This window comes from Ammospiza caudacuta, chromosome Z (genome assembly GCF_027887145.1).
Source record: "Ammospiza caudacuta isolate bAmmCau1 chromosome Z, bAmmCau1.pri, whole genome shotgun sequence".
Lineage (NCBI taxonomy): Eukaryota > Metazoa > Chordata > Aves > Passeriformes > Passerellidae > Ammospiza > Ammospiza caudacuta.
The window spans coordinates 20,825,974-20,851,369 of record NC_080632.1 but is presented as its reverse complement, the minus strand read 5'-3'; the positions used below and the strand labels follow the sequence as shown (position 1 = coordinate 20,851,369).

Genomic DNA, 25,396 nt, shown 5'->3' with positions numbered 1-25,396 from the left:
CCTGAGGGTGGTGGGAACTGGAAGGCTCCCCAGGGAAGTGATTACAGCACTGTGTAAGACCCCTTGGGGCCCCCTGTGTGGGAGACTCCTAATAAAAAGTTCTATGCCAGGAGTAAGAGATGAACGAGACTTTTTTGGTCTTCAGGTTGCTGTTTATCTTATCAGAAGTTCTGCACGCCATCTACACCAGACTCAGCACACATGGAGAAGACAGCAAAAAAGGTCACAAGATGTACAGTTTCAAGGTCTTTTAAAGCTGTTTTATCCAATTAACCCTTAAAACATACTTTATTTCTACTTATCTACCAATAACTAATTATATGTCTGCCACGCAACATCTGTATTGTGGCTCTCCCCAACACAGCAGAAAATGGAGTAGATGAAGAAGAAGGAATCAGTCAAAATCCAAAATCCTCCATTTGTTCTTCTGTTTACCTCCTTCTGTCTACTAAAAACTCAAAAACCTAAATTTTTCACCCTGTGATAAACTATACTATTATCTATTTCACACACTTGGAGATTCCAATTAATCCCAAAGTCTTGGAAGCCCTCTCCATTGAAGAAGGTTAAAAGCAGTATTTTCCTGGGAATCAGGACTTGTCAGGACAGGCAGGAAATTAATCCCCATGCCCTGGGTTCTAACACAGCACCAAGCCTGACAGAGTTCAAGAACTCTGTCAAGAAGTGTTTGGACAATGCTCTCACATGGAGTAACTCCTGGGAATATCCTGTGCAGGGACAGGAGTTGTATTTCAATAATCTGGATGGGTCCCTTCCAACTCAGCATATTCTATGATTCTATGATGTGGTGGAAGAAAGCATTGGCTGTTGTACCTGTCACACCTGCCTTTGCCATTCTCTTCCTGGCTTCATGTAAAAGTGGCACCTGCTGTTAAAGAGAGTGTGTTAGAAGTTTTCTGGAGAACAGACAGATGTCAATTCTGATTTAATTAACCACTCAAAGAGAAACGCCTCAACTTGAATTATAATTCCACAGGCAGTGCATGGGTGTGGGAGAGTTTCCCACACTTCTCTTCTGTGTGGGCCCCTCACTATTTTTTTGTATGAGATGATGCTGTAAGGCAGGTGAATGAATTCTGCAGCTATGGGTTTCAGAGAGTACCTCTGATACTGCCTGCTGCCTTTCAAGGAACAAAGTCCTGCTGTCATTGCCCTCAGAAGGACAGGGACCATTTCCCTCTAATTCTGGCTCACGTCTGAGAAACTCTCAGCTGGTTTTTCTCTGGTCTATGGTAGTAGGTATGTGTGTCCTTTGCTGCCAAACCCATTTGCTAACAGAAAGATACAACTTCTGGGAGGGCAGTTAGAGAGCCAGACCCTCCTTGGCACTGACAGTGTAATAAGCAGACCAAGAAAGCAAGCTGCAGCTGGAGGGAAGTAGCTCAGACCTTAGAGAAAACTTCATCCCCAGCAGGGCAGTGGGACCAGGCAGGTGGAGGCCATCATCCTTAGGGATTTCGAAGGCTCCAAATCTGTCCTGACTTAGAGCGATGGATAGGTTGACTGTGAGGCTTAACTGGAGACCAGAGAGGTGGGGTCTCCCACACTGTGCCCTTGCAAGGCTGTGCTTTCCTTCCCAGACAAATAGGAGCCTAGTCAGTGCCCCCCCAGCTCTTCAGCAGTTTTCATTTCCCAGGCAGCTTCAGAGATGAGATACAGACTTGGTGTCAGTGGCCAGGACCTCATCACATTCAAGCCTGTGTACACAGCTCCAGCCATGGGGGAGTGCAGTGACATATCACATTAGATGTAAGGGCTGTATATTGAGGCATTCAAGTGAAGTGTGTAACCTCCAAACCTCGACAGAACTCAGGAGAAACATCTGCACTGGGCGCATTTCCATTGTCTCACCATCCTGCTGGGCATTCAGGTTTTCTCATGTATCTGTGTTCTGGTGGCTGCCACAACTGCTCAGGTAGGCAGAAGAGGTATGAGAGGAAATCTGGCTATCCCTGTGGATTCCACTTGGAATCCTGTGGGGAAGTAACCAAGATATTGGGACTCTCTGGAGGTGAACAATCTTGAACCTGTGAACCTTTGCTGAAAGGAAAGCCTTCTGTACAGTAGCCTTTAGAAAAGACACTCTCTCTGCCAGATGTCTGCAGGCCTCACAATAAAGACAGGTGGACCAGGTGTCCTTGTCTTCCCAAAGAACATAGCAGGTTACTGAGACCCAGCTGCATCATTTTGATGGAGAGCTGAACTTTGGTTTCTGAAACGCAGAAGCCAGCTTGGCCTTGGATAGCAGGGAACTTCTTTTTGAGAAACAGGAGAGTGAAAGCCTGGTGTTCTGGTTTCAGGAGAAACTGCTGAGCTTTGGAGAATGCCTGATGACGAGTTTTTCAAGGTTCCCTTTCTGACAAGAAATGTGGCAATGTCCCTGAAAGTTCATAACTTACTTGTTAAGCTGAGTTTCTGCAGGTGAGGGGGGCAAAGAGGCTTCCAGTTTTTATTGTTCTTTGAACCAAGATTGTTTTATTTGCTTTCCTTTTCTAATGAAGCAGGATCTTGCCAGCGTATAAAAGGTCTCTAAGGTGGAATTTGCCCTCTTGTTGGATTCAGAAGCACATTAGTGCTCACAAGGAAGTTGATAAGCAATAATATTTTCTTTGCTGCCCAGGTAACCAGCAAAGTGAAAGAGGGTATTGTCTCTGGAGAATGCAGGCAAGTTAGCTTTATCTTTCTGTACACAGGCTATCTTGAAAGGCTAGAGGTGAATCAGAGGAAGGCGGGTCTTACCCTCCAAAGAGGCTGGCATTGCCCCATCCTTTGCTTCAGTAATACTGCCTCCTGCCCTTCCTGAGAGCTCTGATAAGCCTAATGAAACTGAGCTGAGGTTGGGGTTGTTTTGGGTATGGTATCTTGTAAAGGCCATGTTGACTGAAGGCACTTATGTCCTCAAGTCACCATGTTTCTTTCTGTCAGAACTTGCAGAGTATGGCACCACATGAGGCAGAAAAGGGAGTGGTGAAAGGACAGGTTGAACTGCCAAAAAAGGTGTTACCACTGAGAGTGGAATAATTCCTGGAGTATTCTCCTGTGCCTCCTGGGATGTACAAATTGACTTTGCACTGACTGAGCACAGGTGTGTTCACATGCAGCGAAGGGTGGTCTGTGCACTTCAGTTTGATTTATAGCTGACATTGGCTGAGAAATATTAATAAAGAAACTTCTCCTGTGACTGGGGGTGATTCATGAGCGAGCGGTGTGAACCTTCAAGAAGCAGAGCTCCAGGTGCTCTTGGCAGTGGAGTGAGAATGATGGTGCCTCAGGCTCCCTTGCTCCAGGGTGAACCACTTTGGTTGCTTGTGGGCAGAATGATGCTGGTCAGGCCACTGCAGGGAAGTCCAGTGTGTGGCAGCGGACCCTCCATGGGCACTTCCCAGCTCCTGGGCTTTCTAAGCAGGCTGGAGGCTCCAGACTGCCTTATGCCTATAATGAAGGTAAAACCAGCCCCCTATGAAATTTAATAAAGATAAAAGTCAGTTTCTGCCCCTGATGTGCAGCCTCTCCCTGCAGTGAAAGAAGCAGCTCTTGTGAAGGCTGTGGGGGTCCTGGTGGGCAGCAAGTTTGACCAGAGACATCTGGGTAACTCTGCAGGGCACCTGCAGCCTGAGCTTCTCCACAAGACTCCAAATAGGCACATTTTCCAAGGAGGCCAATGGGATCTCCATTCTCATCAGTCTTTCAAACTCGGCTGGACAGTCTAAGGAACCTGACCTCCCTTTGTAGTAAACTTTGCTGTGGGCTGAGGACAGGACTGACTCAGGATCTCCAGGAGTGCCTTCTGGCCTGATGTTTTCATGTGGTTCTGTGATTTAGCATTGTAATTTCTCTTTGCTTCTCTCATGTGTCCCAGGGAAGCTCAAGTACACATTTGGCATCAAGACTGGAAGTGATCACAGCAATAAAATAAAGAACAGGTGACAAGTCAGCCAGTACTTCATGATGTGCACTTCAAAGTGTTCTAGGGGGTTCTACCCAAAATATAGTCTTGTATTCCTCATCAGATCAGGTGACAGGAGACCTTGAGCCTCTTCAGAGCTGCCTGAGACTGTGGTCTCTGCTGGTTTTTCTCTTTGCTCTCTTCGCTGCTCCTCACCATCATATGAGCTGACTGTGCTGAGTTAAAAATAACCTGGCTGAGCTATTTTTATAAGGAGCATGTACTCCCTTGTCCATCTCCCTGGTTTGCCAGCATTGCAGAAGAGCACAGAAGGGAAGTACCGGGCAGTGGGAACGTGGCAGTAGCATGGACAGGTGTCACCAGGAGGGCGTCATTATGCTGGATGCCATGTGGTGTTGCTGCCTGCCTTGGGGAGTGCACTGTGGTTTAAACCTGTGTCTGAACACAAGTGTAGCTGGAAAACTCATCAAAGAAGGCCATGGGAGTTTTGCTGTCTCAGCCTTGTCTTGTGAAGAGTGGTCTTGTTTCACTCACTCCTGGCAGCCCTTGCCTGCCTGTGGACATATGTGCTTAAAGCTATTTTGAGGGTCACAACACCTGGTGTATCTTCTAAAGTAAAAAAAATTGCATGATGTGCATTTTGCCAAGCTTGGGACCTTGGCATGAATTTGGCCCTAGCTGGGCAGCCTTGTGTTCCATCATTAGAAGGATGCTCTGAGACAAAAAATGTGGTACCAGCTGGTGATGATGTTTGTGGGGTGCATGGCTGCAGTGGGTTTCTGGAGTCTTTCTATTCAGTACAGGGTGAGTCTCTATGCAATGTTTGCCTTCCCTGGCCTAAGCCAATAACTGGGGGATGCAAAAGTACTGAAATACCCTTTTGCTTAAGGTCTGAGCAGAAGATGCCTGTGTCAGTGGCAGAGCCACTGTCTCACATCTCCTTGAGGCTATGTCCACGTGGCACTACTGCCAGCATGGGGGAAGGGCTGACATGACTCCTGCAAGGATTCCCATGAGACCTCAAGTCCTGCCCTGGCCACTGTGCACCAAAAATAAAGGGGCAAGAGGAGCTGCTGTGCACTCTCAGAGAAATTCCGGTTTTGTGGATGAGGAAATCAACCCATTATTTCAGTTTTGAGTGACTCCTTCACCTTCCTACTTCATGTCCTCTCTACTTGTGCAATGCTTATTCTAGAGATGTTTGTTTTCCACGGCCAGCTTACCAGGGCACCATATTTAAGTACCTGTGCCATGCTGGAGAGCTGCAAATACATTGGAGTGTTTTTTAGAGCTGGGTTTTCTGATAACAGACAACATCGCTAGAATATGTTGTTCTTTGAGATCTTGCTTGCTGCTGTGATTTTGTTCCCCACCACTTCTGTGGGTCCTGGTCCATGTGCACTGGTGGCATGCCCTTCCTCAGGTAGCCAGTGGCCTGCATGATGTGCTCTGCCTGCAGTGACAGAAGCAGTTCCCACAACTCCTGGTGGGCTTCCCAGGAGAAGGGACCTTTGTGGCTCTGCAGAGCAGCAATACTCAAACCAGCACTGGTGGTGGACATGGACAAAGTGGCTCTTTTCATCACCTGTTCTGCTTCTGAAAATACAGATTGGAACATCTGACTGATGCTTGGGTTGGTGAATGCTCTTTGCCCATGCTTCATTATGAGGCTGTTTTATAGTGCAGGAGAGGGATGTGGTGTGTATGCTGTGTGTCTGGGGAGGCCAGCCTGTGTCTCTTGGGAAGGGCCGGCTGCAGCCTCTGAGCTGCTTTTGGGAAGAGACACGTGTCTATTTCTGAAAGCCGACTGAAACCTTAGTCTGAGCTCCCTTAATCTGAGCCCGGGAACGGTGGGTGTGGATCCTTATGGAACAAAAGACAGAGAAAGGCAATTGATAAAATCGAGGCCCATCGCTGGATGGCTGATTTAAAAAGCTGGTTCCCAGCTGGCCAATTTAAAAAAGCTTCCAGCTTTGGTCGAAGATAGGGTTGTTTTTCCAAGGATATGCCTCTGAGCAGCTGTAAAAAGGTCCCGCTGCCTGATAGAAAGGCGTGCTGAAAGGTTTTTATTTGCTACTGTGGATTGATTGGAGTACAGATGCTCTGGAAGACGTGCTGCATTATTCATGTGGTAGATACCGTTGCTAAAAGCTAATGTACAGCCTGGAGGCTGTGAGGAGTGGTACGGTCCTTTGTGTGGTTTTGTTGATTCACTAGAGCGCCTGGACTGCTCTTAAGCTTTTTTCTTTGAGTACTGAGATTGATAAAGAAAATCGAGGAATATGAGATCACTTAGTTGATGGTTCTCTACCTCCTTTCTTGTTTACAAAAACTATTCGAAGCTTTCTTTTTTTTTTTTCTTTTTTTTTTTTTTTTTTTTTTTTTCTTTTGAATGCATTATTCATACAAAACTGTTTGCTAGGCTGGCCCTGTTTGCAAGACTTCATCAGTAACTCAGTTTTCTTGTGGCACCAGCTTAAACTGCTTCCCTATCCGGCTCAAGTGTCTGCAGTAAACGTCCCACTTCGGATTCTCAGTTAATGCATATTCAGCAGCCTTACCCATTAGATTGCACTGCTGTACACAGATGCTGGGCGCCCAGCAGCAGCAGCAGGGCTGTGGGACACACACAGGTCCTGTGTTTCTGCACTCTGGCTGCAGTGGAAGGCTTCGCACAGCACTTGTGCAGTGCTGTGACACACAGGCCCTGTTTTCATGTGAAGAGGAGAAACTGCAGCACGTGGGGGCAGAACTGCAGCGTGTGTGCTTGTGACTGGATGGCCTGCGGTCCTGTTCTGGAGACCGGCCTGGGAACACGTGTTTTTCTGTAGCTCTCTCTGCTTACTGGTAGCAGCTGGCTGTCAATTGACATGGTCAAGACCATGCTCTGATGGTTAAGTTCTCCCTCTGGGGACTCTGAACTGATAAACCTCACCTCCAAGGCAACATTTTCTTCGCAAGGATTTGGCTTCTCAGACCAGAGTTGTGGAAGAGACATAGCCTCAATGCAGACTCCACCTGCCCTGCAGGTACAACCAAGTCCTGACCCAAGAGATGAAAGCCGCCATATCAGTGCTTGTTTTTTTCTCTTGTAACAATAAACTTGTAGCCCCTGAGCTTCTGGTGTTGTTTGAGACGACATGTGCAGATGGTATTTAAAGCTCTGGGTTGTTTTTGAATCATATGGTCTGGTTGACTTTGGTTCCAAAGGAATTTATTACTGACAATTTCCCCTTGATAGTGTTATAGCATGGAAGTGGAATTTGGATGGCAAGGTCTGTCTAGGGTGTGTCACCTGCTGCATTGCAGATATGCCTAGGAGGGGGTCCATGGCTTTGAGGGGAACCCAGCTTAAGCTGAGAGGTTCACAAACCATTTGGTGTGATAGGTTTGTGGAAAGCAAGTCCAGAAATGGAATGGTCTGTTCTTATTTGTCATCTGAACCAGAAGGCTGGTGTCTGGTGATGAAATTCTGGGGGCTCTGATTTTGTCTTGAAGCAGCAACTCAACACATACTGTGATAAACCAGGAAGCTATTTCTCATGTGTGTTTCTTACAAATTGTAGATAACCATTTTTCTGTTTGAAATTCTTCTGATTGGCTTCAGGGTTGCCTTTTTAAGGGTGTATTTGTATTCCATCTTTGAAGATGGAAACAGGTGTGGGTGGATTTTGGGAAAGAAAAAAAAAAAGCAAACTCAAAAATGTAAACCTGAGAGCATTAAATTAAACTTAAAATGTTGCCTGGATGAGGGTAGGAACCAGCAAACTAGTCTGAATCATGGGTGTGGCAAATGGACACACCTGGGCAAGTGGATTGCCAGTGTTTAGCCTGGCCTCTGTGTGCTTATGGCCGTGCTCTGATTGTGCTGCTGGGTGCAGGGAAGTGACTGTCCAAGGACAACAGTCAGACATGCTGGACTTAGGAGGTGTATGACTGATTACTTGCAAAGATAATGCATAAATGTTCTGAGGGAGTGTTCTCAGGGAGCAATTCCCCACCTCTTTCCTGGGCAGGAAAGGACAATTCCTATTTTGAAATTAAAGAGCTAGAGGAAGAAGAAACAAAAATGGCAATGGTAGTGTTATCTGCTGAGCTGTAAAGTGTGAACTATAGCTGTTCTCTGGATTTCTAGAGTTGTTGCTTTTCATGTACTGCAAATGACAGACCTTTGCTTATCCTGTTAGTACCACTGGGCTTTCCAGGCCTGTTTATGTGGGAATACATTTTCAGCAGAAGCTAAAGCCTGTAATTATATTAATGCAATCACACCAGTATTGCTGGTCCTCCTTGGCATGCAGAAAGTAATCCAGAAGAGGTACTTCCTACGGGGGTAAAGGAGAAGATGCTTTCATCCCTATCTTGACTTTAGAGAGCCATGTCTGCACAGGCACATTTGTTGGTGTGCAAAGTAAAACCCAGTGTAGGCAGGAGTGTGAGGCTGCCTGTCCTGCAGAGAGCTGCCGGGTTGCACAGAGCTGCAGGCCTGCCTTTCCCTAGCAGCAGCAGCAAGACTCTGTGCCGCCCAAGAAGGCAGGCTGTGACAGGAGGTGTTCTCTGGCTCACTGACTCTGAATCTGGGCTCCTGGGTGTTGCTCCAGATGTCCAGTCACAGGTGAGACAGGAGGTCTTCTCCTGCTGCAGATAAGGCTTTCTGTGAGTGATCTGCTAATGACACAGATGTTTGCTGCGCTGGACATGGAGCTTAGGATTGCTTGTTGGAAAAACCTGCTCCCAGAGCCCCAGGAGAAGACAAGCTTGGAGATCCTGAGGAATTGCCCCCCTGGTAGGCTGTGAACAACAAGCACTTTATTGTCCTGCATGCAGCCCAGTCTGGGAATCCCAGTGGGTTCTTGGGATACTGGCTGCTTTAGCCAGGGAGTTGTTTCCTAAGGGATGCCCTTTGATCAGCTCAGCAGCACAGCCCTGTCTGGTAGGGATCACAGCTTCCAACCACAGTGGACTCTTCTAGGGACAAATGCAGAGCCCTCCCCAAGCCTGGATAAATTCCCCTGTAGCAGCAAGAAGGGATGAGCGGGGCTTCGGAGTACAGCAGGGCAGGTGATGTTGGACAGTGCTCACAGAAGGTGTGTGGGGACCCCAGTCAGTGGGGCTGCCGCACACATGAGGAGCTGTCTGAAATTAACTCAGAGCAATTAACACGTTCTCTTTGAGTACTTTGCAGAGGATGGAGGAGGTTCCTGAACTCTAGATGCAGGGGAGCTTGAAAGCTTGAGCCTCTCTATAAGGAGGACGTCAGAACAACAAGAAAAAGTGGAGCACATGAGAGAAATAATGAGATGAAAAAGGCAGCATGAGCATGGCGAAACCAATCATGTCAACACTCTGATTTCATCTTCCAGAGGGTGGTAAGCCCAGTGGATGTGGGATCTTTTATCTTGACTTCAGAAAAATGTTAGCCCACGCTATTAAGATAAGGGAATATGTGCTATATACATCTATCTGTGGTCAGGTATATGTAAATTTGGTGAGAGAATTATGGAGGAGAGCTTACATGACAATTTGGTATCAGAATGGGAGGATTTATTGAGAAGAATTTTGCAGGGTTCTTCCTGACATCTGGTGCTTTTTGTATTTTTATTAGCAATTAGAACAAAGGAATCAACAATAAACAGGAAATCAGGAGTAGCAGGAAGCTTGCAGGATAATAGGGCTCTGTTTTGAAACTGCCTTGATGAGCTGAAGTAATGGCATGGGAAAATTAGGAAATGGTTCAGCAGAGAGAGGTTCGGGTCTCCAGATAATGCAGTACCATCAGACCCAGTGCAGTTGTGCAGAAAAGCATCCAAAAGCTGCATTTAATTCCAACATGACCCAGTGACATGCTGTAGAAAGAAAACAATAAATATGAACTGGAGAATATCTGGTAAATTTAAAAGGGAGCCTTGGATGGTTCTGGTCCAGGCATGTAAGTGGAATAGATGCATTCTGCCAGTTTGAGGTGCAGCTGCTCTGGTAAAATGCAGATGAGCCAAAGGACAAATTCGTCAGCTGTTGAGAAAACATGTCTGACAGAAGGAGAATGAGGTAAAAACTGGGTAAAACTGGGAAATTGTGTGTCAGCTGTGGAGGAAAGCTTGCTGCAGTAAGAAGGGTTAGAATCTTTTGCCTGGGATCTGGCTAAATAGAATAAGAAGCAAGGGACAGTGATTGCACAAACGCAGATCTTATTTTGACAGTGGAGAAAAGCTGCATAATTGTAAAGGCAGCTGTCTGCTGGGTTAAGTTTAGTGGGATACTGTCTCTCCATTATTTGAGAATTTTGGGGGAAAAGTCCTTAGGGGAGGATGTAGAAAAATGAATGAGAAGGACAGGAAAAAAGATGTACTCACAAGACCTGTGATGATCTGCTTTTGTTCCATGAATTTATGCTTCCCATTTGAGGACCTTCTTGCTAACCTCATACTGTGGTGAGGAACTATCATAGTACTGGAATCTGAATATACCATGTCATGATGAGTTTGGGTTTTCTTAATGTAGTTTGGCTTGTGAAACCTGGTAAGGGTTTACAAAAGCTGGGCTGACTCTCCATCTTTCTCACTTTTATCTGTGAATCTACTAAGTTCCGCTTTTACTACTTTGATGTCATTCTCCTTTTCCCAGCCTCTCCAGAAAACCTTCTCACCTGCCTGTTCCTCATCTAGTTTGTTTTGATTGAGAGAGTTTGCACTGTGGTCCAGATATTTTTGTTGCTTTACGTCATCTGAGTTGCTGCTTGCTTTCTTTCCCCTTAGCATGGCCCATATGACAAGTCCCTCGCAGGCAGTGTGGTGTAACAGGGATATCTTCCATCTTTTTCACACTGAATGCACACAGAAAGTTCTGGTCTACTTTGACTGTACCTGTTCAGGATCTTCACCCAAGAGATCAGTGCAGATTTCAGAGGGTCACAGCATGGCTGAGGGTGGAGGTACCTCTGGACTTCACCTAGTCCAGCTGCCATCTCAGAGCAGGTTCAGGGCACTGTCTAGTTGGGTTTTGAGTGTCTCTAAGACTCCACAGCCTCTCTCAGCAGCCCATGTCTCAGACAGGCAGAGAGTGACCACCCTCAGAGTCTGAGAGTTCCTTTTCACATTTAACTCTCTGATGAAGCTCAGGCTGAATAGCCTGTGGTTCCCCGGATCTTCTGTTTTCTCCTTTTGAAGGGTGACACTTATGTTCTTCCAGTCCTCAGGGACGATACTCCATTGCTATCAGGTTTCAAAGAAAACCAGGAATAACCTTTCAGGAGCAAGGGCCAGCTTACTCAGCTCCTGTGGGTCCATTCCATCAGGCCCTTGGCCATATCCAGTCTGTTTAAATGTTCCCTGACCTGATCTCCCTCCAACAAGAGTCAGTCTTTCTTGTTTTGGATTTTCTGGATCTCTCAGGGTTCCAGGGTGCCTGAAGGCTGATCTTAGACTAAGACTGAGGTGAAGAAGGCATTCAGTGCCTCAGTCTTTTCAGCATCCCTGCTGCTTTTTCTACTGCTCCTTTGCAGCAAACTTCAGCATTTGTGCTTGGAACTACTTCGGGAGAGTTAGTATTTATACTTTCTGCCTTCTCAGATCAAAATAAAAGTTTCACGTTTCCTTTAAGAAAGGAGATGAAAAGCTGGAGATCTGTTGTGACACCTGCATCTTCCTAGTGCACCAGTGTGCAGCCTTCTCAGTACCAGAAGACTTGAAGGTGGTCCATGGAGTACCATTGCCAGTTGTTGGAACAGATAATTTGTTAAGGCCTTGTCTCCAAGATCAGTTCTTAGCAATATTTTCTCCATGGGGACAGCAGTGTATTTCACACAGCCTTACCCAAAAGCTTTCACAGCCCAAGAAAAGGAATGCTTAAAATGAGAAGGGACATCATGACCCATTCAACACAAAGTTTGGATGGCTGGATTGAGGGCTTGGCCTTGATGTGTTGATGTACATTCTCATGGGAAGATGTTATAAACAAGTTGTCACCGAGCAGGAGAGGACAGGAGAGAGGAGCACCTGCCTTTACGATAAAGACCTTCCTCATGGGGAAGCAAGAGCTGCTAGTAGGTTGAGATGGGGGTTATCTCAGACCAATTAAGCAAAAGGATGTCTTGTCAAAGCCTCCACCCACTCTTGTCAAAGCCTTCACCCACTCTTCTACCAGCCTGGCAGTGCAGTAATTCCCGTGGTATTTTCAGGACTCTCCTCTAGTTTCTTTGCAGGCTGAACCAGGGACTGCCTCCCCACCTGCCTGGTGGTGCATAGGACTTGGTATTTTGGAGTACACCCATGTAATTAGTAACTCCGTGGTTAAGAGAGTCACAAGCCCAACCCCACTGGCTTCCCTCTGGCTGCTGGTGAGTCCTCTCTGGAAGGAGGAGGCAGGTGCTCCTGAAAGTATTCTCTGCTCTGCTGGTTCTCCAGGTCATGCATGGAGAGCGTGGGCAGAAGTCTGTGAGGGCAGGTCAGCCTAAGGAAGGTGGTGCTGGGCACCAGGAGAGTGAGGGAGTCTCACTTCTGGGAGTTTGCAAGGTGCAGCTGGAGACAGCTGCAGCCATGCTGGTATGTCACTGAGGATGGCCTTTCTTTTAGCCAGAGAGTTAACTTGCATGTGGGATAAAACTGTCCCTTACTGCAGCTTCAGATGGAAGGGAAAAGAGGAGAATGGAATCAGGATGAGGTGTGCTCAAATCGCCTAGGACTAATACTGGTGTGGGGATGAACAAATGATGACTGCAATGTTCTCCAGTGGGATGTCTGCTCATGCCTGAGCCTGGTCCATGTTAGCACAGGTCTGTCCTGTCTTCCAAAATTTTTTTGGGATGAGTGCATGCTACTGGAAGAAAACTACACCTTACTACAGTACTTGATTTAGCAAGAGCTATGTGTTTCCCACTCTCCTGTTTCTAATGAAGCCCTTTTCATATCCATGATAGCTGGTGGCAAATGAGGACACATGGGATGGGAAATTGCACTGATTGCTTTTACTAAAAAGTGACACCTGCAGACTAGCGTAACAGACACCTTTCTCATTGCTTGCTTGCTTTGTGATCACTGTACTCCTATCAGGGTTGCAGCCAGCAGCCCTTTCTCTGCATAAGGCAAAAAGAAAGGGTGAGGAATGCATTTGGAGCTGTCTGAGGTTGAAGTTTTTAAAGCTGTCTGGAAGCGAGAAGTACCTCTGCACGCTGTTTTTTCAATGCCTCTCTCTTTGAATTCCTTTGTTTAACCACAGGGACAGGGTTGCAGTACCAGGTCCTGGGAGAGAGATATTTTCCCTGTGAAGGAAGCATTAATAGGGTAATTCAGAGTAAATACAATTATGTGATGTATTTGTGTTTGCCAAAACTGTCCCAGTCCAGCTGTGTGGACCTGGGACTTAGTTGTCCTTGTTGATTAGTTAGCTGCTAAAAGCAGCTGTATCCCAGTGAAGGTGCTTGTGTATGTGAGTCTTGTGTGTTCCATGCAGGTGACAGATGGCTTCTGCAGGTCATGTAAGACTCATTAACCTTGCTGGCAGGAGGGATGTGCTGCACTGCACTGCTTCCCTGATCAGAGTTGTGCCCTGATGCTGGCTAGTAAAAGCAGAAAGACTTAGAGCAGCCTGCTTAGCGGATGTTCCTCTGCTGAGATTCATCAGGAAACAAGATGCAGCAAGAGTCACACCTCTCTGATCAGGAGAGGGGGCAATAGTCTGCTTGAAGCAGAGAGACACTGAAACCAGGACCCTGTGCCTGTGTGCAGAATGCAGAAGCCTGGTTTGGGAGCAGGGAGCACATGTCTTCCTGCTTCAACATAAACCTGGGGACTGCAGAGTGAGGAGAGGGGAAGTAATTTTTATGGAGCTCTCTTGTACAGTTTGCTCTGTGTGGAGCCATGTCATGAAATTTACAGTGCATGTAGCTGGCTTTCAAGCTGAAAACCAGCAGTATTTAATGATATATTAATTGCCTTATTTAAAACTATGTGTTTAACTGTTTCCTTTCTACAAGTCCTGGGGCACTGGGAATGGGAATGTATCCCCTATTTCCAGTACATAGCGTGGTGTTCAGTGTGAGGAACTACTGAAGCTGACTTCATGTACATCTTTTTCTTGTCATCTGGATGCAAGCATTATCTCATTGTCGTTGACAGAGACAAGGTAGCTGAAAGGGCTTTTTGAGTCTCTCAGAGTGACTCTTCTTACCTTTAGGCATCAAGTTACCTTATTCGTTTTTGGATGGGGAGGAATGAATTTTGAGAGAATAAGCAGTGTGGAGGAAAAGTGGAGGGGAGGAGAGAGATTTTAGCAGAATAGGAGAAGGATAAGATGTATAAAAATGATGGATGATTTCAAGAAAGAAGGAGAGAAGGCACCAGAGAAAATAATGGATCTAGGCAGATTCTGGGAATGACAATGATTCTTACTTCTGTTTGATTTTATTACTTGGAGCTGCGTGCAGATGAAGATTTTATTTCATGGTGGTTCAGAACTGAGAAGAGGATGTGTGTCTTCTCAGGAGTTTTCTAGCTGTATATCCTTGTGCCACTTTCCATCTGCTTTTATTGCATGAGGTTGGAAGTTTGAATCTCTTGTGGCTTCTCCTGGGGTGATTGCAAACAGTTCTCTCAAGACTTGCAAGGCTGCCCCTCTCTGGGTTTTTTGGCCATAGAAACATCACTTAAAAATTATTAGGCTGAAAGGAAAGAGGCATTACCAATGCAATTCAAGGTTAGCATTCCAAACAAGAAGGTAAAAAGGAAATTAAGTTTAGATGGCATTTGAGATTGAAGTGTTCATTGTAACTTTAAAAATCCCCCTTATAGCACTTGCATTCCTTCTTTTCTCCCCTTTCTATCTCTTTTGACCCTGCATACAAGAGAAGGAATGAGGACAGTGTATTTTTTCTCTCTTGGTCTCTCTGCTTTTCAAATTACCTCTAACTTTCAAGGGATTGAGACTTCTGAAAAGGTCTTTTATTTGATCAAATTCTCTTGATTCCCTGGGAGTAAGGACAGAGGAGAAAGGGAGTCCAACTTGTCAGGATAGATCACTTGAACATCCTAAGTGCTTTTCAGAGTGGCAAGTAAGAGGTATAGGCAGAGTTTGGAAGGCTGCCTATGAACAGTAGAAAACAGTACTTAAGTGGTTTTCTGGTAGTCATGTTATATGCTTTCCTTGGGAGTTCACTGGGACTAGATCTCCAGAGGTTTGACTGGATTTCACCTGATGTCAGGGCAGCTTTCATGCAGGAATACCGCACAGGCTGTGTGGAGAACAGGTCTTGAGGACAAGGGAGAATTCTTGCACGAAGCTGGGGGAGCGTGAAGCAAATATAACCATTATTAATTCATTGGCATGTGTTTCTACTCTGCTCAGAGGTGTGCAGCACAAGAGAACAGAAAACAATTGTTCGGCATGGGGCATGTACCATGCACATAATGGATTTGTGCAATGGAACCATTGTGCACTGTGAACTGGAAGGCTCTGAGCCCAGGTGTTCTGAGGAGTGTCAGCGTGTCATTGTGGGTTTGGATGGGGAAGGGTACAAGTTTGTCTCTTCAGGAGATGCTTTGCCACATTGTGGTCTCTTGATGAGCTCTGTCTGTTCTTTGATTGCTGGAATAGTGTTTCACAGCTTTCACAGAATATTTTGAGTTGCAAGGCACCCACAGGGGTCACCAAATCCAGCTCTTCAGTGAATGGCCCATATGATCCAGAGATCAAGAGCAGAGGCAGCTAGTCTGTCCCTCTGTTGCTTACACCTGAAGGCAGACAGAGCTTGAGAGCTTTCTGTTAGAACTTACAAACTGTTATTTGGAATAAAAATACTGCCTGTCTAAATTAGCTTAGTTAAGTGCTGCTTCTGCAATCCGCCCAGCCTTTTTGTGCCCTGCTTCCATGCTAAGACTGTAATACAGTCTTGTGAGAGTGATGCTCTACAGGCAGTAGATGTGATGCTCTACAGGCAGTGATCTTGTGTTTGCACAGGCTTAGTTTGTACGAAACTCGTAAAAAAGGCTTTGAATATCTTACAGGTGATGGAGTAGAATGCCTGTTTGTGTCACTGGAGTCAGCTGTGAGCCTCCTCCCTTCACTGCCTTGAATCAGTGAAACAGTGACAGGTGTTGGCATGGGGAACAGAAGCGGTCAAGGACTTGTGCCTGGGGGGAGGAATGCTGGCTGCGGCCAGGACCCTGCTGTGCAGGAGGTGCAGGGGCTGTAGCTCATGTCTGCAGCCGGGTCCCTTGGGAGATGAGTGTTGGGATGGGCCATGGGCAGCTCTGGGAACCGAGAACAACTCTCTGCAAACAGGGAGGTGATTTCCAGCCTGGTTACCTTGAAAAATTTTCTGGTGCCAGAGACCTCAGACACCTTGCTGAAGGAGCTTCACGTGGCCTTGCCAAGAGCAGAAATTTCTTGTGCCTACTGGACTTGTTCAGCTCCTGTGAGTTCTCCAGGTGGCATTTTGTACCACTTTGAATGCTTTTACGTATCAATTTCCTTCTTTTATGGTCATGTCATGTGATCTCTGCTTTTGAAAGTGCCACTCCTTTTGCTCATCCATATCTTCAGGTCTATATCTGGACAGGGTGGTCTTGTCCTCTACAAGTCTTTTTTGCGGTCTCACAGAGTTGCTGAGATTAACCTCAAGGAAATAGGGCCCACTTGTGTTTACAATGCAGTGGAAAAGGTTTCAGCTCAAACTCTGCATAAAACAAACAAACTGAAATCAAACTTTTGCCATTCATCTACCATTATATGGCTCTTAACAGTAACCCTGGAGAGTGATATATTTGGAAGGAGCTACTCTGGCCAGTTAATGGTAGGAATCATGGCCGTTGCTAAACAGCTTTGATTGCAACTCTGCTCTTGGTACCATAATGAAGCAGGTAGTTCTGAAGTAGCTATATCTGATTCAGCTGCTTTGTCCCTCGATGTTAAAATTTGAAATTTTGGCATTAAGTACTGCAACTGAATATTGCTTAAAATGGAGATAGTCGGTGCACTTCTGAGTGGGTTAATGCAGCCAGCATGAGTGGATGTATAGCCCTGCCACACTCCGGACATAGCAGACTTATTGCACATGAAATTAAAATTATTATCTGATTTCTTGCCAATCTCTGTGAGTCTGTTTTGTGTCCAAATCAGGACCAGCTGTAGCTCTGTAATCATTGCTAGGCTTTTATTGAATCTGCCTGGGAAATGCCAGGAGAGATTAATGCTATTCTCTCTCCCACTCCTATGACTGATAAAAGTTTTGCTGCTCCCTAATTGGAAACTTCTTTGATGCAGTTAAAACACATGTCTTTTGACGCTCTTGTCTCCACTAGACTTTGAAAGGAGGTGATTTATATCCTCCTTGTACCAACTTGTTCTGTGTTTGAAGCCTACTGTCATGGCTTCCCTCCTTCATCTCTACCCCAAAGTTTTTAGGCTTTCTTAGCAGATCTCACTGCTCTGATCGATCACTGGTCCATACAGGTCTGCCCTGAATGCTCCTCCAACTCTCTGGCATGTCCTTAAGAGCAGTGCCCAGAGCCAAGGTATTTTGTCTAGTGTTCATGTCACTGATGAAGAACAAGCCAAACAGAAATCCCAGTGCAGGCCAGTGGAGTGGAGTGTGAGCACACAGTAAACAGCATCCTCTTGTGTGCACACTTGTTTCATGTTGTTTCTCTCCTGGAAACACAGACAACTCATGCCATGACTTGGTACTTCAGCACAAAGCCAGTCTACTTCATTTCTTGCTTGTATTTTCAGAATAGGGAACATACCTGTAAGGAAAGAAAATACATGGAGAACATCCAGATTGGTGAATGGTGGGGTTGCTCAGCCTTTCCCCTTGTATAAAGTCACCAACAAAAATTTCACCAGCACTAGGCTCATTGTTGAATTGGGGTGGGTGGCAGCAGACACTCTTGGCTCCAAGAGAGCCATGCTGCTGAGCCCTTGGGGTTTGTTTGGCAGGTGGGGGCCTGGTACCTGATAGTCCTGCTCTGGGCTTCTGGAAGTAGAAAATGAGTCACCTTGGTGGCAGTCAGCAGCGGGATGCTTGGAGGTCCTGGCTCCCAACACTTCTGGTGCCATCACAGCTGGAGATGTGCATGTCTGTTCACAGGGGAATGAGGAGAGCTCTTCTTTTTGGCTGCTTCTTTCCTGGGCTGGCACGGTCACGCTGCCCAGCTGTGGTTCCCTGGGGAAGCAGAGTGAGAGATCTCATTGCTGCCAAAACACTCCAGCTCCCCTCCTTGCAGATGTGATGTGACCCCTATCATTTGTTCTCTTTTTAACCCACATCAGATACTTCCTTCTGCTCAAGTGCCTTGTTCTGGTTTTTAGGTTGGTTTTGCGATTTGTTGGTGTTGTGCTCTTTTGCTTGTTTGTTTGCTCGTGTTTTCATAAATCCCATCCTCCCACACATTAATTTTCTGCTCAGAGTAAGATAAATCAGCTTGTGGATGGGGCTGAAGGTGCCAGACCACAAGCAATCCAGGACTGTGTGCTGGACAGGTCACCTCCTAGCAGTGTGTGGGGCCACACCCAAGAACTGGTATTTGTAGGAGATAAGGTGCCCATCAATCTTCTTTCAGGCCTTTCCCAGGATGTAAAGAAAATAATTTCCTGGTCTGGTCCCGGCACTGCCAGGGATATCAAAAACACTAAGGATATCAAAGATGAGAAATGGTAGAATAAAGCATTGACAAAGTTTTTACACTATTGCTTTTACACTATTGGGGCTGACTCTGGCGCTGTGAGTCTTTCACAGAGCACTGTGGTGCCAGAGTAGAGGGAGATCTCAGTTTGATCTGGATTAAGCTACCATATGTCTGGGTTTCCTCAAACATATTTCACTTTTTTCCATGTGGTTATTTTCTCCAGGACCAAGATAAATTCATCCAGAATTCACAAATATCATTCATGGTTGTAATAGGTTGACCCAGGGTAGATGCCAGGCACTCACCAAAGCTGCTTACTCATTCCTCTCTGCAGCTGGACAGAGGAAAGAAAATTTAATGAAGTGTTCCTGGGTTGAGATTAAGAAACAGGAAGTGGCCATTCATCAAATAGCATCACGGGCAAACAGGCTTAACTTAGAGATATTAATTGAATTTATTACTAAGAAACTCAGAGCAGGATAATGAGAAGTAAAATAAACTCTTAAAAACACCCTCTCCACACCCCTGCCTCCTTCCAGCTCTACCTCCCACTCCAGCAGTGCAAGAAAACAGGGAATGGGAGTTATGATCAGCTCATCACCTGAGGCTGCTCCCACTGCTCAGGAGTCATTCTCCTGCTGCACCTGGGGTCCCTCCCATGGGAGACAGCTCTCCATGAGCTTCTTTGACGTGGCTCCATCCCATGGGCACCAGCCCCTCTCAAACTGCTGCAGTGTGGGTCACTCTTCTGTGGGGTGTAGTCCTCCAAGGGCCCCTCTCTCTCCACGGGTCTCCCACAGGATCACAGCCCCCTCCAGGCATCCACCTGCTCCATCATGGGCACCTCCATGGGCTGTGTGTGGATCTCTGCATCCCTGTGAATCCCCATGGGCTGCAGGGGCACAGCTGCTTCACCATGGGCTGCACCACGGCCTGCACCGGAATCTTGGCTCCAGTGCCTGGAGCAGCTCCTGCCCCTCCTTCTCCACTGACCCTGGTGTCTGCAGAGTTGTTCTTCTCACATGTTCTCTCTCTGCTCTGAGGCATCACTAGGGTTGCACATCTCAATAGGCAGAAGCTGTCTGGAAACACTGTCCAGCCTGAAAAAGCTGGTATCTGACCTGGTAAACAGGGATCTGAGAAGTGCTTGTAGGGATCTTTGTATCCTTCTCCAGGAATTCTTGGCAGCTTCAGGAAAAGATCTACTTAATGTTTTTTGCTGGGAGAGGTGGTAATAAAAAGTCCAAAAAGTCCCAGGATATGTTCCCTGAGAGCTGAGTGAGAGGACATTGCTAAGCACAGTCTTTACATCAGCTGTATGGTTAGAAATACATGAACAGCAGTATAATCTGCAGTGTCTCACTCCATCCTGGTTCTCCCCTCCCCTACAGGGAGGATAGCAATATTGGGAATTAGGTCAGGATGATGAGGATGATTTCTCATGCATGAGGTTGATTCCTGGATTGCAAAGGCTGTGCTGCCTTCCTTCTTTCTCCAGGATGCAAAGGGCTCTGTGCTACCCTGGCAGACGGTCAGTGATCCCTTCCTCAGTGACTTTTATCCTTTTGTCAGCTCAGGATCAGTGTGTGTGCTGGCGTCAGAGGCCTGAGCAGCAAGTGAGGGAGGTCTTCCACCTCTTTGACCAGAAAGAGGACCCAGACCTCAGTTCCACGGGTGGTCTGCATGCCCCTGCTGTGGGCACCCTGGCATCTTGCTGTGCCACGAGCAGTGAGGTGAGGTGAGCTGGGAATCCCTCAGCTCTGGCTTCAGGCCTTTCCCAGTGCTGCCCACACGGGATTTTCAGGTCCTTGGGCTCTGCCCATATGGGCTTACACAGCTCAAACATGGCTGTGCAAGGAGAGACCCTCTGCACTGGGGCTGACCCTCCAGTGCAGGGAGAAAGCTAATGCTTTAGCTTTTTAGTCCAAAAAAACTTTGGACTAAAATTTTAGTCCAAAATTCAGAGAAAGCATATTGTTAAGGGACTGGGCAAAACATTAAATTTTCAGACATTTTTAAATGCACAAATAATGCCTTTTAATTATTCGAAGGTGCTCTTGCAATATAAAAGCAATCCTGTCTTACTGTTCTTGCAATATAAAAGCAATCCTGTCTTACTGACAAAATATTGGTATAGTTTTTGTCACTTTCTCCCCCCTCCCCCCCCCTTCCTTATACCAAAAGTTGCTCTTTGCACTTTAAAAAAAGTAGTTACCTGTCCAAACAGCAGTTTTTATGAACGAGGAAGAAATGTGTTGTCATCACTTCCTGCCAGAGGAACAGGTGAGAAAGCTGAGCCTGCAAAGCATACTTCTGGTTTATTGGGTTGAAAGTCTGCCTTGTATGGGTGTGCATCTTGGTATGTTGGCAGTGGCATTTTTTAGGGCAGTACAAGATACACATGGCTGAGATCCAGAGGCCCTAAAATCACAGGATCACAGAACAGTTGAGATTGGAAGTGAACCCTTGAGATCATCTAGTCCAATCCTTCTTCTCAAAGCAGGATCAACTAGAAAAGTTGCCTAGGACTATGCCTCCAAGGATGGAAACTCCATAATGTTTTGGGCAACTGGTGCCAGTGTTGAACAACCCTCAGAGTTGGAGAAAAAGTGTTTCATTGCATATAAATAGAGTTTTCTGAGTTTCAGTTTGTACCCATTGCTTCTTGTCCAGCTGCTGGGCACTGCTGAGGAGAGTCTGCTTGTGTCTTCTCCACTACTACTCTAATACTGAGGTATTGGTGTGCATTGATGAGATCCTGCTGAGCTTCTGAAGAGTCCTGGCGTTCTCAATAGTTGCTCCTCTGCTTGGTGCTCCTTTCTCCAGAAGGGGCTTGAAACTTCAGACCACACACTCTCTCCCAGCTCAAAAGCAGTGTAGCTAGAATTACTTTGCAGCCAGGCAATTTAGTTCATTTTGAAAAGATAATAGTCCTGCTGTAAGAAGCAACTGCTGCATACTGCTGCATCTGGGCAATACAGTGATTCCTCCCCCTCCTCCTGGTGTGAGTAAACCTAACCACTAAAACTGTAATGAACATGAAATTGTTTGCGGACACTGCACCTCTGGGGCTGTTTGGGAAGGTAGCCACTTGCATATAACCTCAACTTGCTTTCTGCCTGTGAATATCCCTTCTTCCAAGATCAGCTTTCAGATTTGCTGCTTTCTTCTTCAAATAACTTGCATTTCTTTGTTTTTGTTTGGCACAGGTATCTCTCACTGTATAAAACCCTTCTCACCTAGTGTTTTCTGTGGAAGAGATTTATTCAGCTAAAAGTATGGACAAATTAGGGTTAGCATAGGTAAAACATGCTAAGGTAACAGAGAACAGCAAAGATGACTATGAAAGCAACTGGTGATCTGCCAGGACTCAAATACTACAGGCATATGTATTTGTCCAAGGCGGAGTTGTCTCTGAGCTGTGTCAGTAGAACTGGGAGGAGGCAGGAAATAGGATAAAACTTGTGTCCTAGTACTGTTCACAGCCCAAATCTTCCAGTGTGACACAGCTTTGTGGAACTTTGTATTGATGAGAGCTTGTAAAGCTCCAGTTTGACTGCCCGGTATCGAGCCATTTGGTTCCTTAGCCTTTGATAGACATCCCAGGAGGATGCAGTACCATGCCAGCAACATGGACATTTTGGTTTAAAATTGCTTAGACCTCTGCTTGTCAGATGCACTTGGCTTCCTGCCATTGAGTGCATGCACGCTTCCCTTGACCCTTCAACCATGTGAGCGAGCTCTCTAAGCCTTGCAGTAGCTCAAAAGCGAATTGGTTGTGTTCCCTTGTCAAATTGGAGTGTTGTTGACCCAGCATCACTGATAATACTATTCGCCAAATGCACATTAAAGAGGTCAATATGGGGCAAACCCATGCCTTCTGACAGTATTCGCCTACATTCCCAGCTGTTGTGTGAGGTGCTCTTTCACCCATAATCTTCCTGTCTTTCTTTTCATTTCTGCATTTCTTTTCCTTTGGGAAGTAGAATCTTCTCCCTACACTCATTGTATGCCTTTTACTCTCTAAATCTTGTGGGATCTGGGTTTAATAGTCTTAATTACCTTCTCTGACCAGCACTAATAGCTTCCTATTTGAAAATAGCTAGTTGAAGGACATGATTCTACCCCTCTGCTCTCATGAGACCTTACCTGCAACAGTGCATACAGTTTTGGTGCCTCCAACATAATAATGACATGGAACTGCTGGAGCAAGTTCAGAGGAGGGCTGTGAAATTGCTAAAAGGACTGGAGCACCTCCCCAGTGAGGACAGGCTGAGAAAACTGCGGCTGTTCTGCCTGGAGAAAAGACGACTGCGTGGAAACATCAATAGCAGTCTTCCAGTATCTGAAGGGTTCTACAGGGAAGGTGGAGAATGCGTCTTCACCAGGAAGTGTAGTGGTAGGACAAGGATTAATGCATACAAACTGAAAGAGGGGAAACTTAGATTAAATATTAGTAAGAAATTCCTTACTTTGAGGGTGGTGAGATACTGGAACAGGTTGCCCAGAAAAGCTATGGTTCCCCATTCCTGACAGTGTTTGAGGCTGGTTTGGATAAGGCCTTGAGCAACCTGGTCTAGTGGGAAGTGTCCCTGCCCATGTCAGGGGGGTTGGAACTAGATGGTCTTCAAGGTCCATTCCAACCCAAACCATTCTACGACTCTGTGACTGTATGATTTTATGAACTCTGTTAAATCAGTTCCATTAAGCCTCACTGCCTTCTGTGAGAAGAGGTTCTTGTGTTTAGCATTCTTTATGTGTCATTTAAACACCATTTAGAATGCATTCTGTCAGAGGGCTATAGTGCAGTTATAAACCAGACACGCACAACATAATTGTCTGTAGAAAAAAGATCAACAGGTGACTGTAGCTATTCCTGTGATCTGCCAAACTTATTTTTTCTGTTCATGTGAGCAAAATTTAGAACCAGTTTTGGTTCTTAACCACCTGAGGGCTAAACAAAGCATACATCCAGATTGGCTTGTTCTGTCACCATCTTTCATGCTTTCCATGCTCAAGATGTTGTATTTTTCATGCTTTCTGAGCTCTATCGTACCAGAATTCATCTCCTCTTGAACTTGCTGCCATGTGGCCCTACCCCAGCGATAGAGACTGCTGACACGTGCACAGTCCAGCTGGCTGGTGATGCTGAGAGCTGTCACTTCTTCCCTGCACTCTCCTCTCTCCATCAGAGATGTGCAACAGGGTTATGGCAAAGGGGTGAACACCACAAAAAAACTGCGTCTACAGCTTGCTGGCTGAGGGTTGGTGAGAGCAGCCCGGGTGGGGAGGGTGAGCCTGTGGTGGGGAGAGGGGCGTGGGGCTCTGCAAGCCTTGCTAGGATGGCCTGTCCTTATGCCTTGGATGTTGTGTTTCTTTCCTTGCAGATGTCGTGGCACCCACAGTACCGCAGCTCCAAGTTCCGCCATGTGTATGGCAAAGCTGCCAGCAAGGACAAGTGCTACGACTGCGTGCCCATCACCCACAACATCAACGACAACCACTTCTGCGCCGTGAACCCCAGCTTCATCGCCGTGGTGACCGAGTGCGTGGGCGGCGGCGCCTTCCTCGTCATTCCCATCAAGCAGGTGAGCTCCCCAGGCAGAGCTGGCTTTCGGGAGCCCCTCAGGAGGCTGGAGGAGGGACATCGTCTAGGGAGCTGGGTCACAGAGGATAGTCAGTTAATGCTGTTACCCAAATTGCAAAGTGATGGAAGAGGCCCCAGTTGCCCTAGCAGGTGACTCCTGGCATGTGTGTATTTGTATGTCTTGCATTGCTGCTTGCAGATTTTTAACACCTTGCTTCATTTTACAACTCATTTGCCTTTCTTGTATAGTCAGCCGAATGTACTGTTCAGATGTTTGTCTCCTGGGAGAAACTGCAAATTAAAAAGTATTTAGTGGGTAAAGGGGGCAAAACCAGAAAGCTGCTTTAGCGACATGGATTCAGCCGTGACCAAAGGAGAATATGGTATGTTTTGTTCTACCGCCTCCTTCGTGAAAGAATGGAGACACAGTTATCAGGCAATGAAGCTGTTAAACTTCAAGCAGTGATGCTGTGAAGACTTCCCTTTCAGAAACAAATCCCATGTATATGAGTTTTCATGACTTAGGATCTGGTGAGAGGGAGAAGCTGGCTGTCTGATGTTTATTGCTTCAGTAAAATTAGGCATGCACTGGATTAACTTCAATATGGGATTACGATCTCTCTGGAATCAGGACAGAACAGATGAAAGGCAAAAGTTCAGCCTTTAATTAAAAGTTAATTGATGGTGTTATTGTAATGCCACTTTTTCAATATATATTTGCTAAGGATGAAAGTGAACTGGTTGTGCTGGAAGAACCTAGCACAGTTTCTGGCCCTTCTGGACTTTGTTAATTCATTCCTTCAATGCTGGTGCAGTTCAGAGACTGTCCTTCTAAAATTAACCACTACCCTGTTTTTCTTGACTGATTCACTTCTGCCTCCGCAATGATGGTCTGTTGAGGCTCAACAACTTGTCCTTATCACAGAACTGCATCTGTAGGCCGACAGCTCTTGACTGTGGGGGATGTGGTGTGGGACCAAGCTCTGAAAGTGCTGGCAAAAGTAGCTGAAGGTGCTTGTACTGCTTACTATTAATTTTTCTGTCTTCTCACCTCTTCTCAGCTTGGCTAGTCTTTGTAGTAATTTTTCCTTCTTACACCTGCTCAGATACTCCACCCAGTTTTGAAATATTGCCTGCAGAAATCAAAGGCATGGTGGACCAAAAAAAGATACAGAAAAGGATAATTAAAGTATGTCAATGAAAATGTAAAAGTACTTTCATATGAGGAAAGACTTTGCAGGTCAGGCCTCAGTCAGTCTGGGA

General features: G+C 46.1%; 1 protein-coding gene across 1 annotated transcript in view; it reads left to right on the top strand.

The window, feature by feature from the left end:
* The window catches only part of CORO2A (coronin 2A), a 55,667-nt gene that overhangs the window by 10,280 nt on the left and 19,991 nt on the right, over positions 1-25,396 (top strand). Inside the window, exon 2 of the mRNA XM_058823396.1 lies at positions 23,934-24,134. Within this exon, the coding sequence (XP_058679379.1) occupies positions 23,934-24,134 (201 nt within the window). The remainder of the gene's footprint in view (positions 1-23,933; positions 24,135-25,396) is intronic.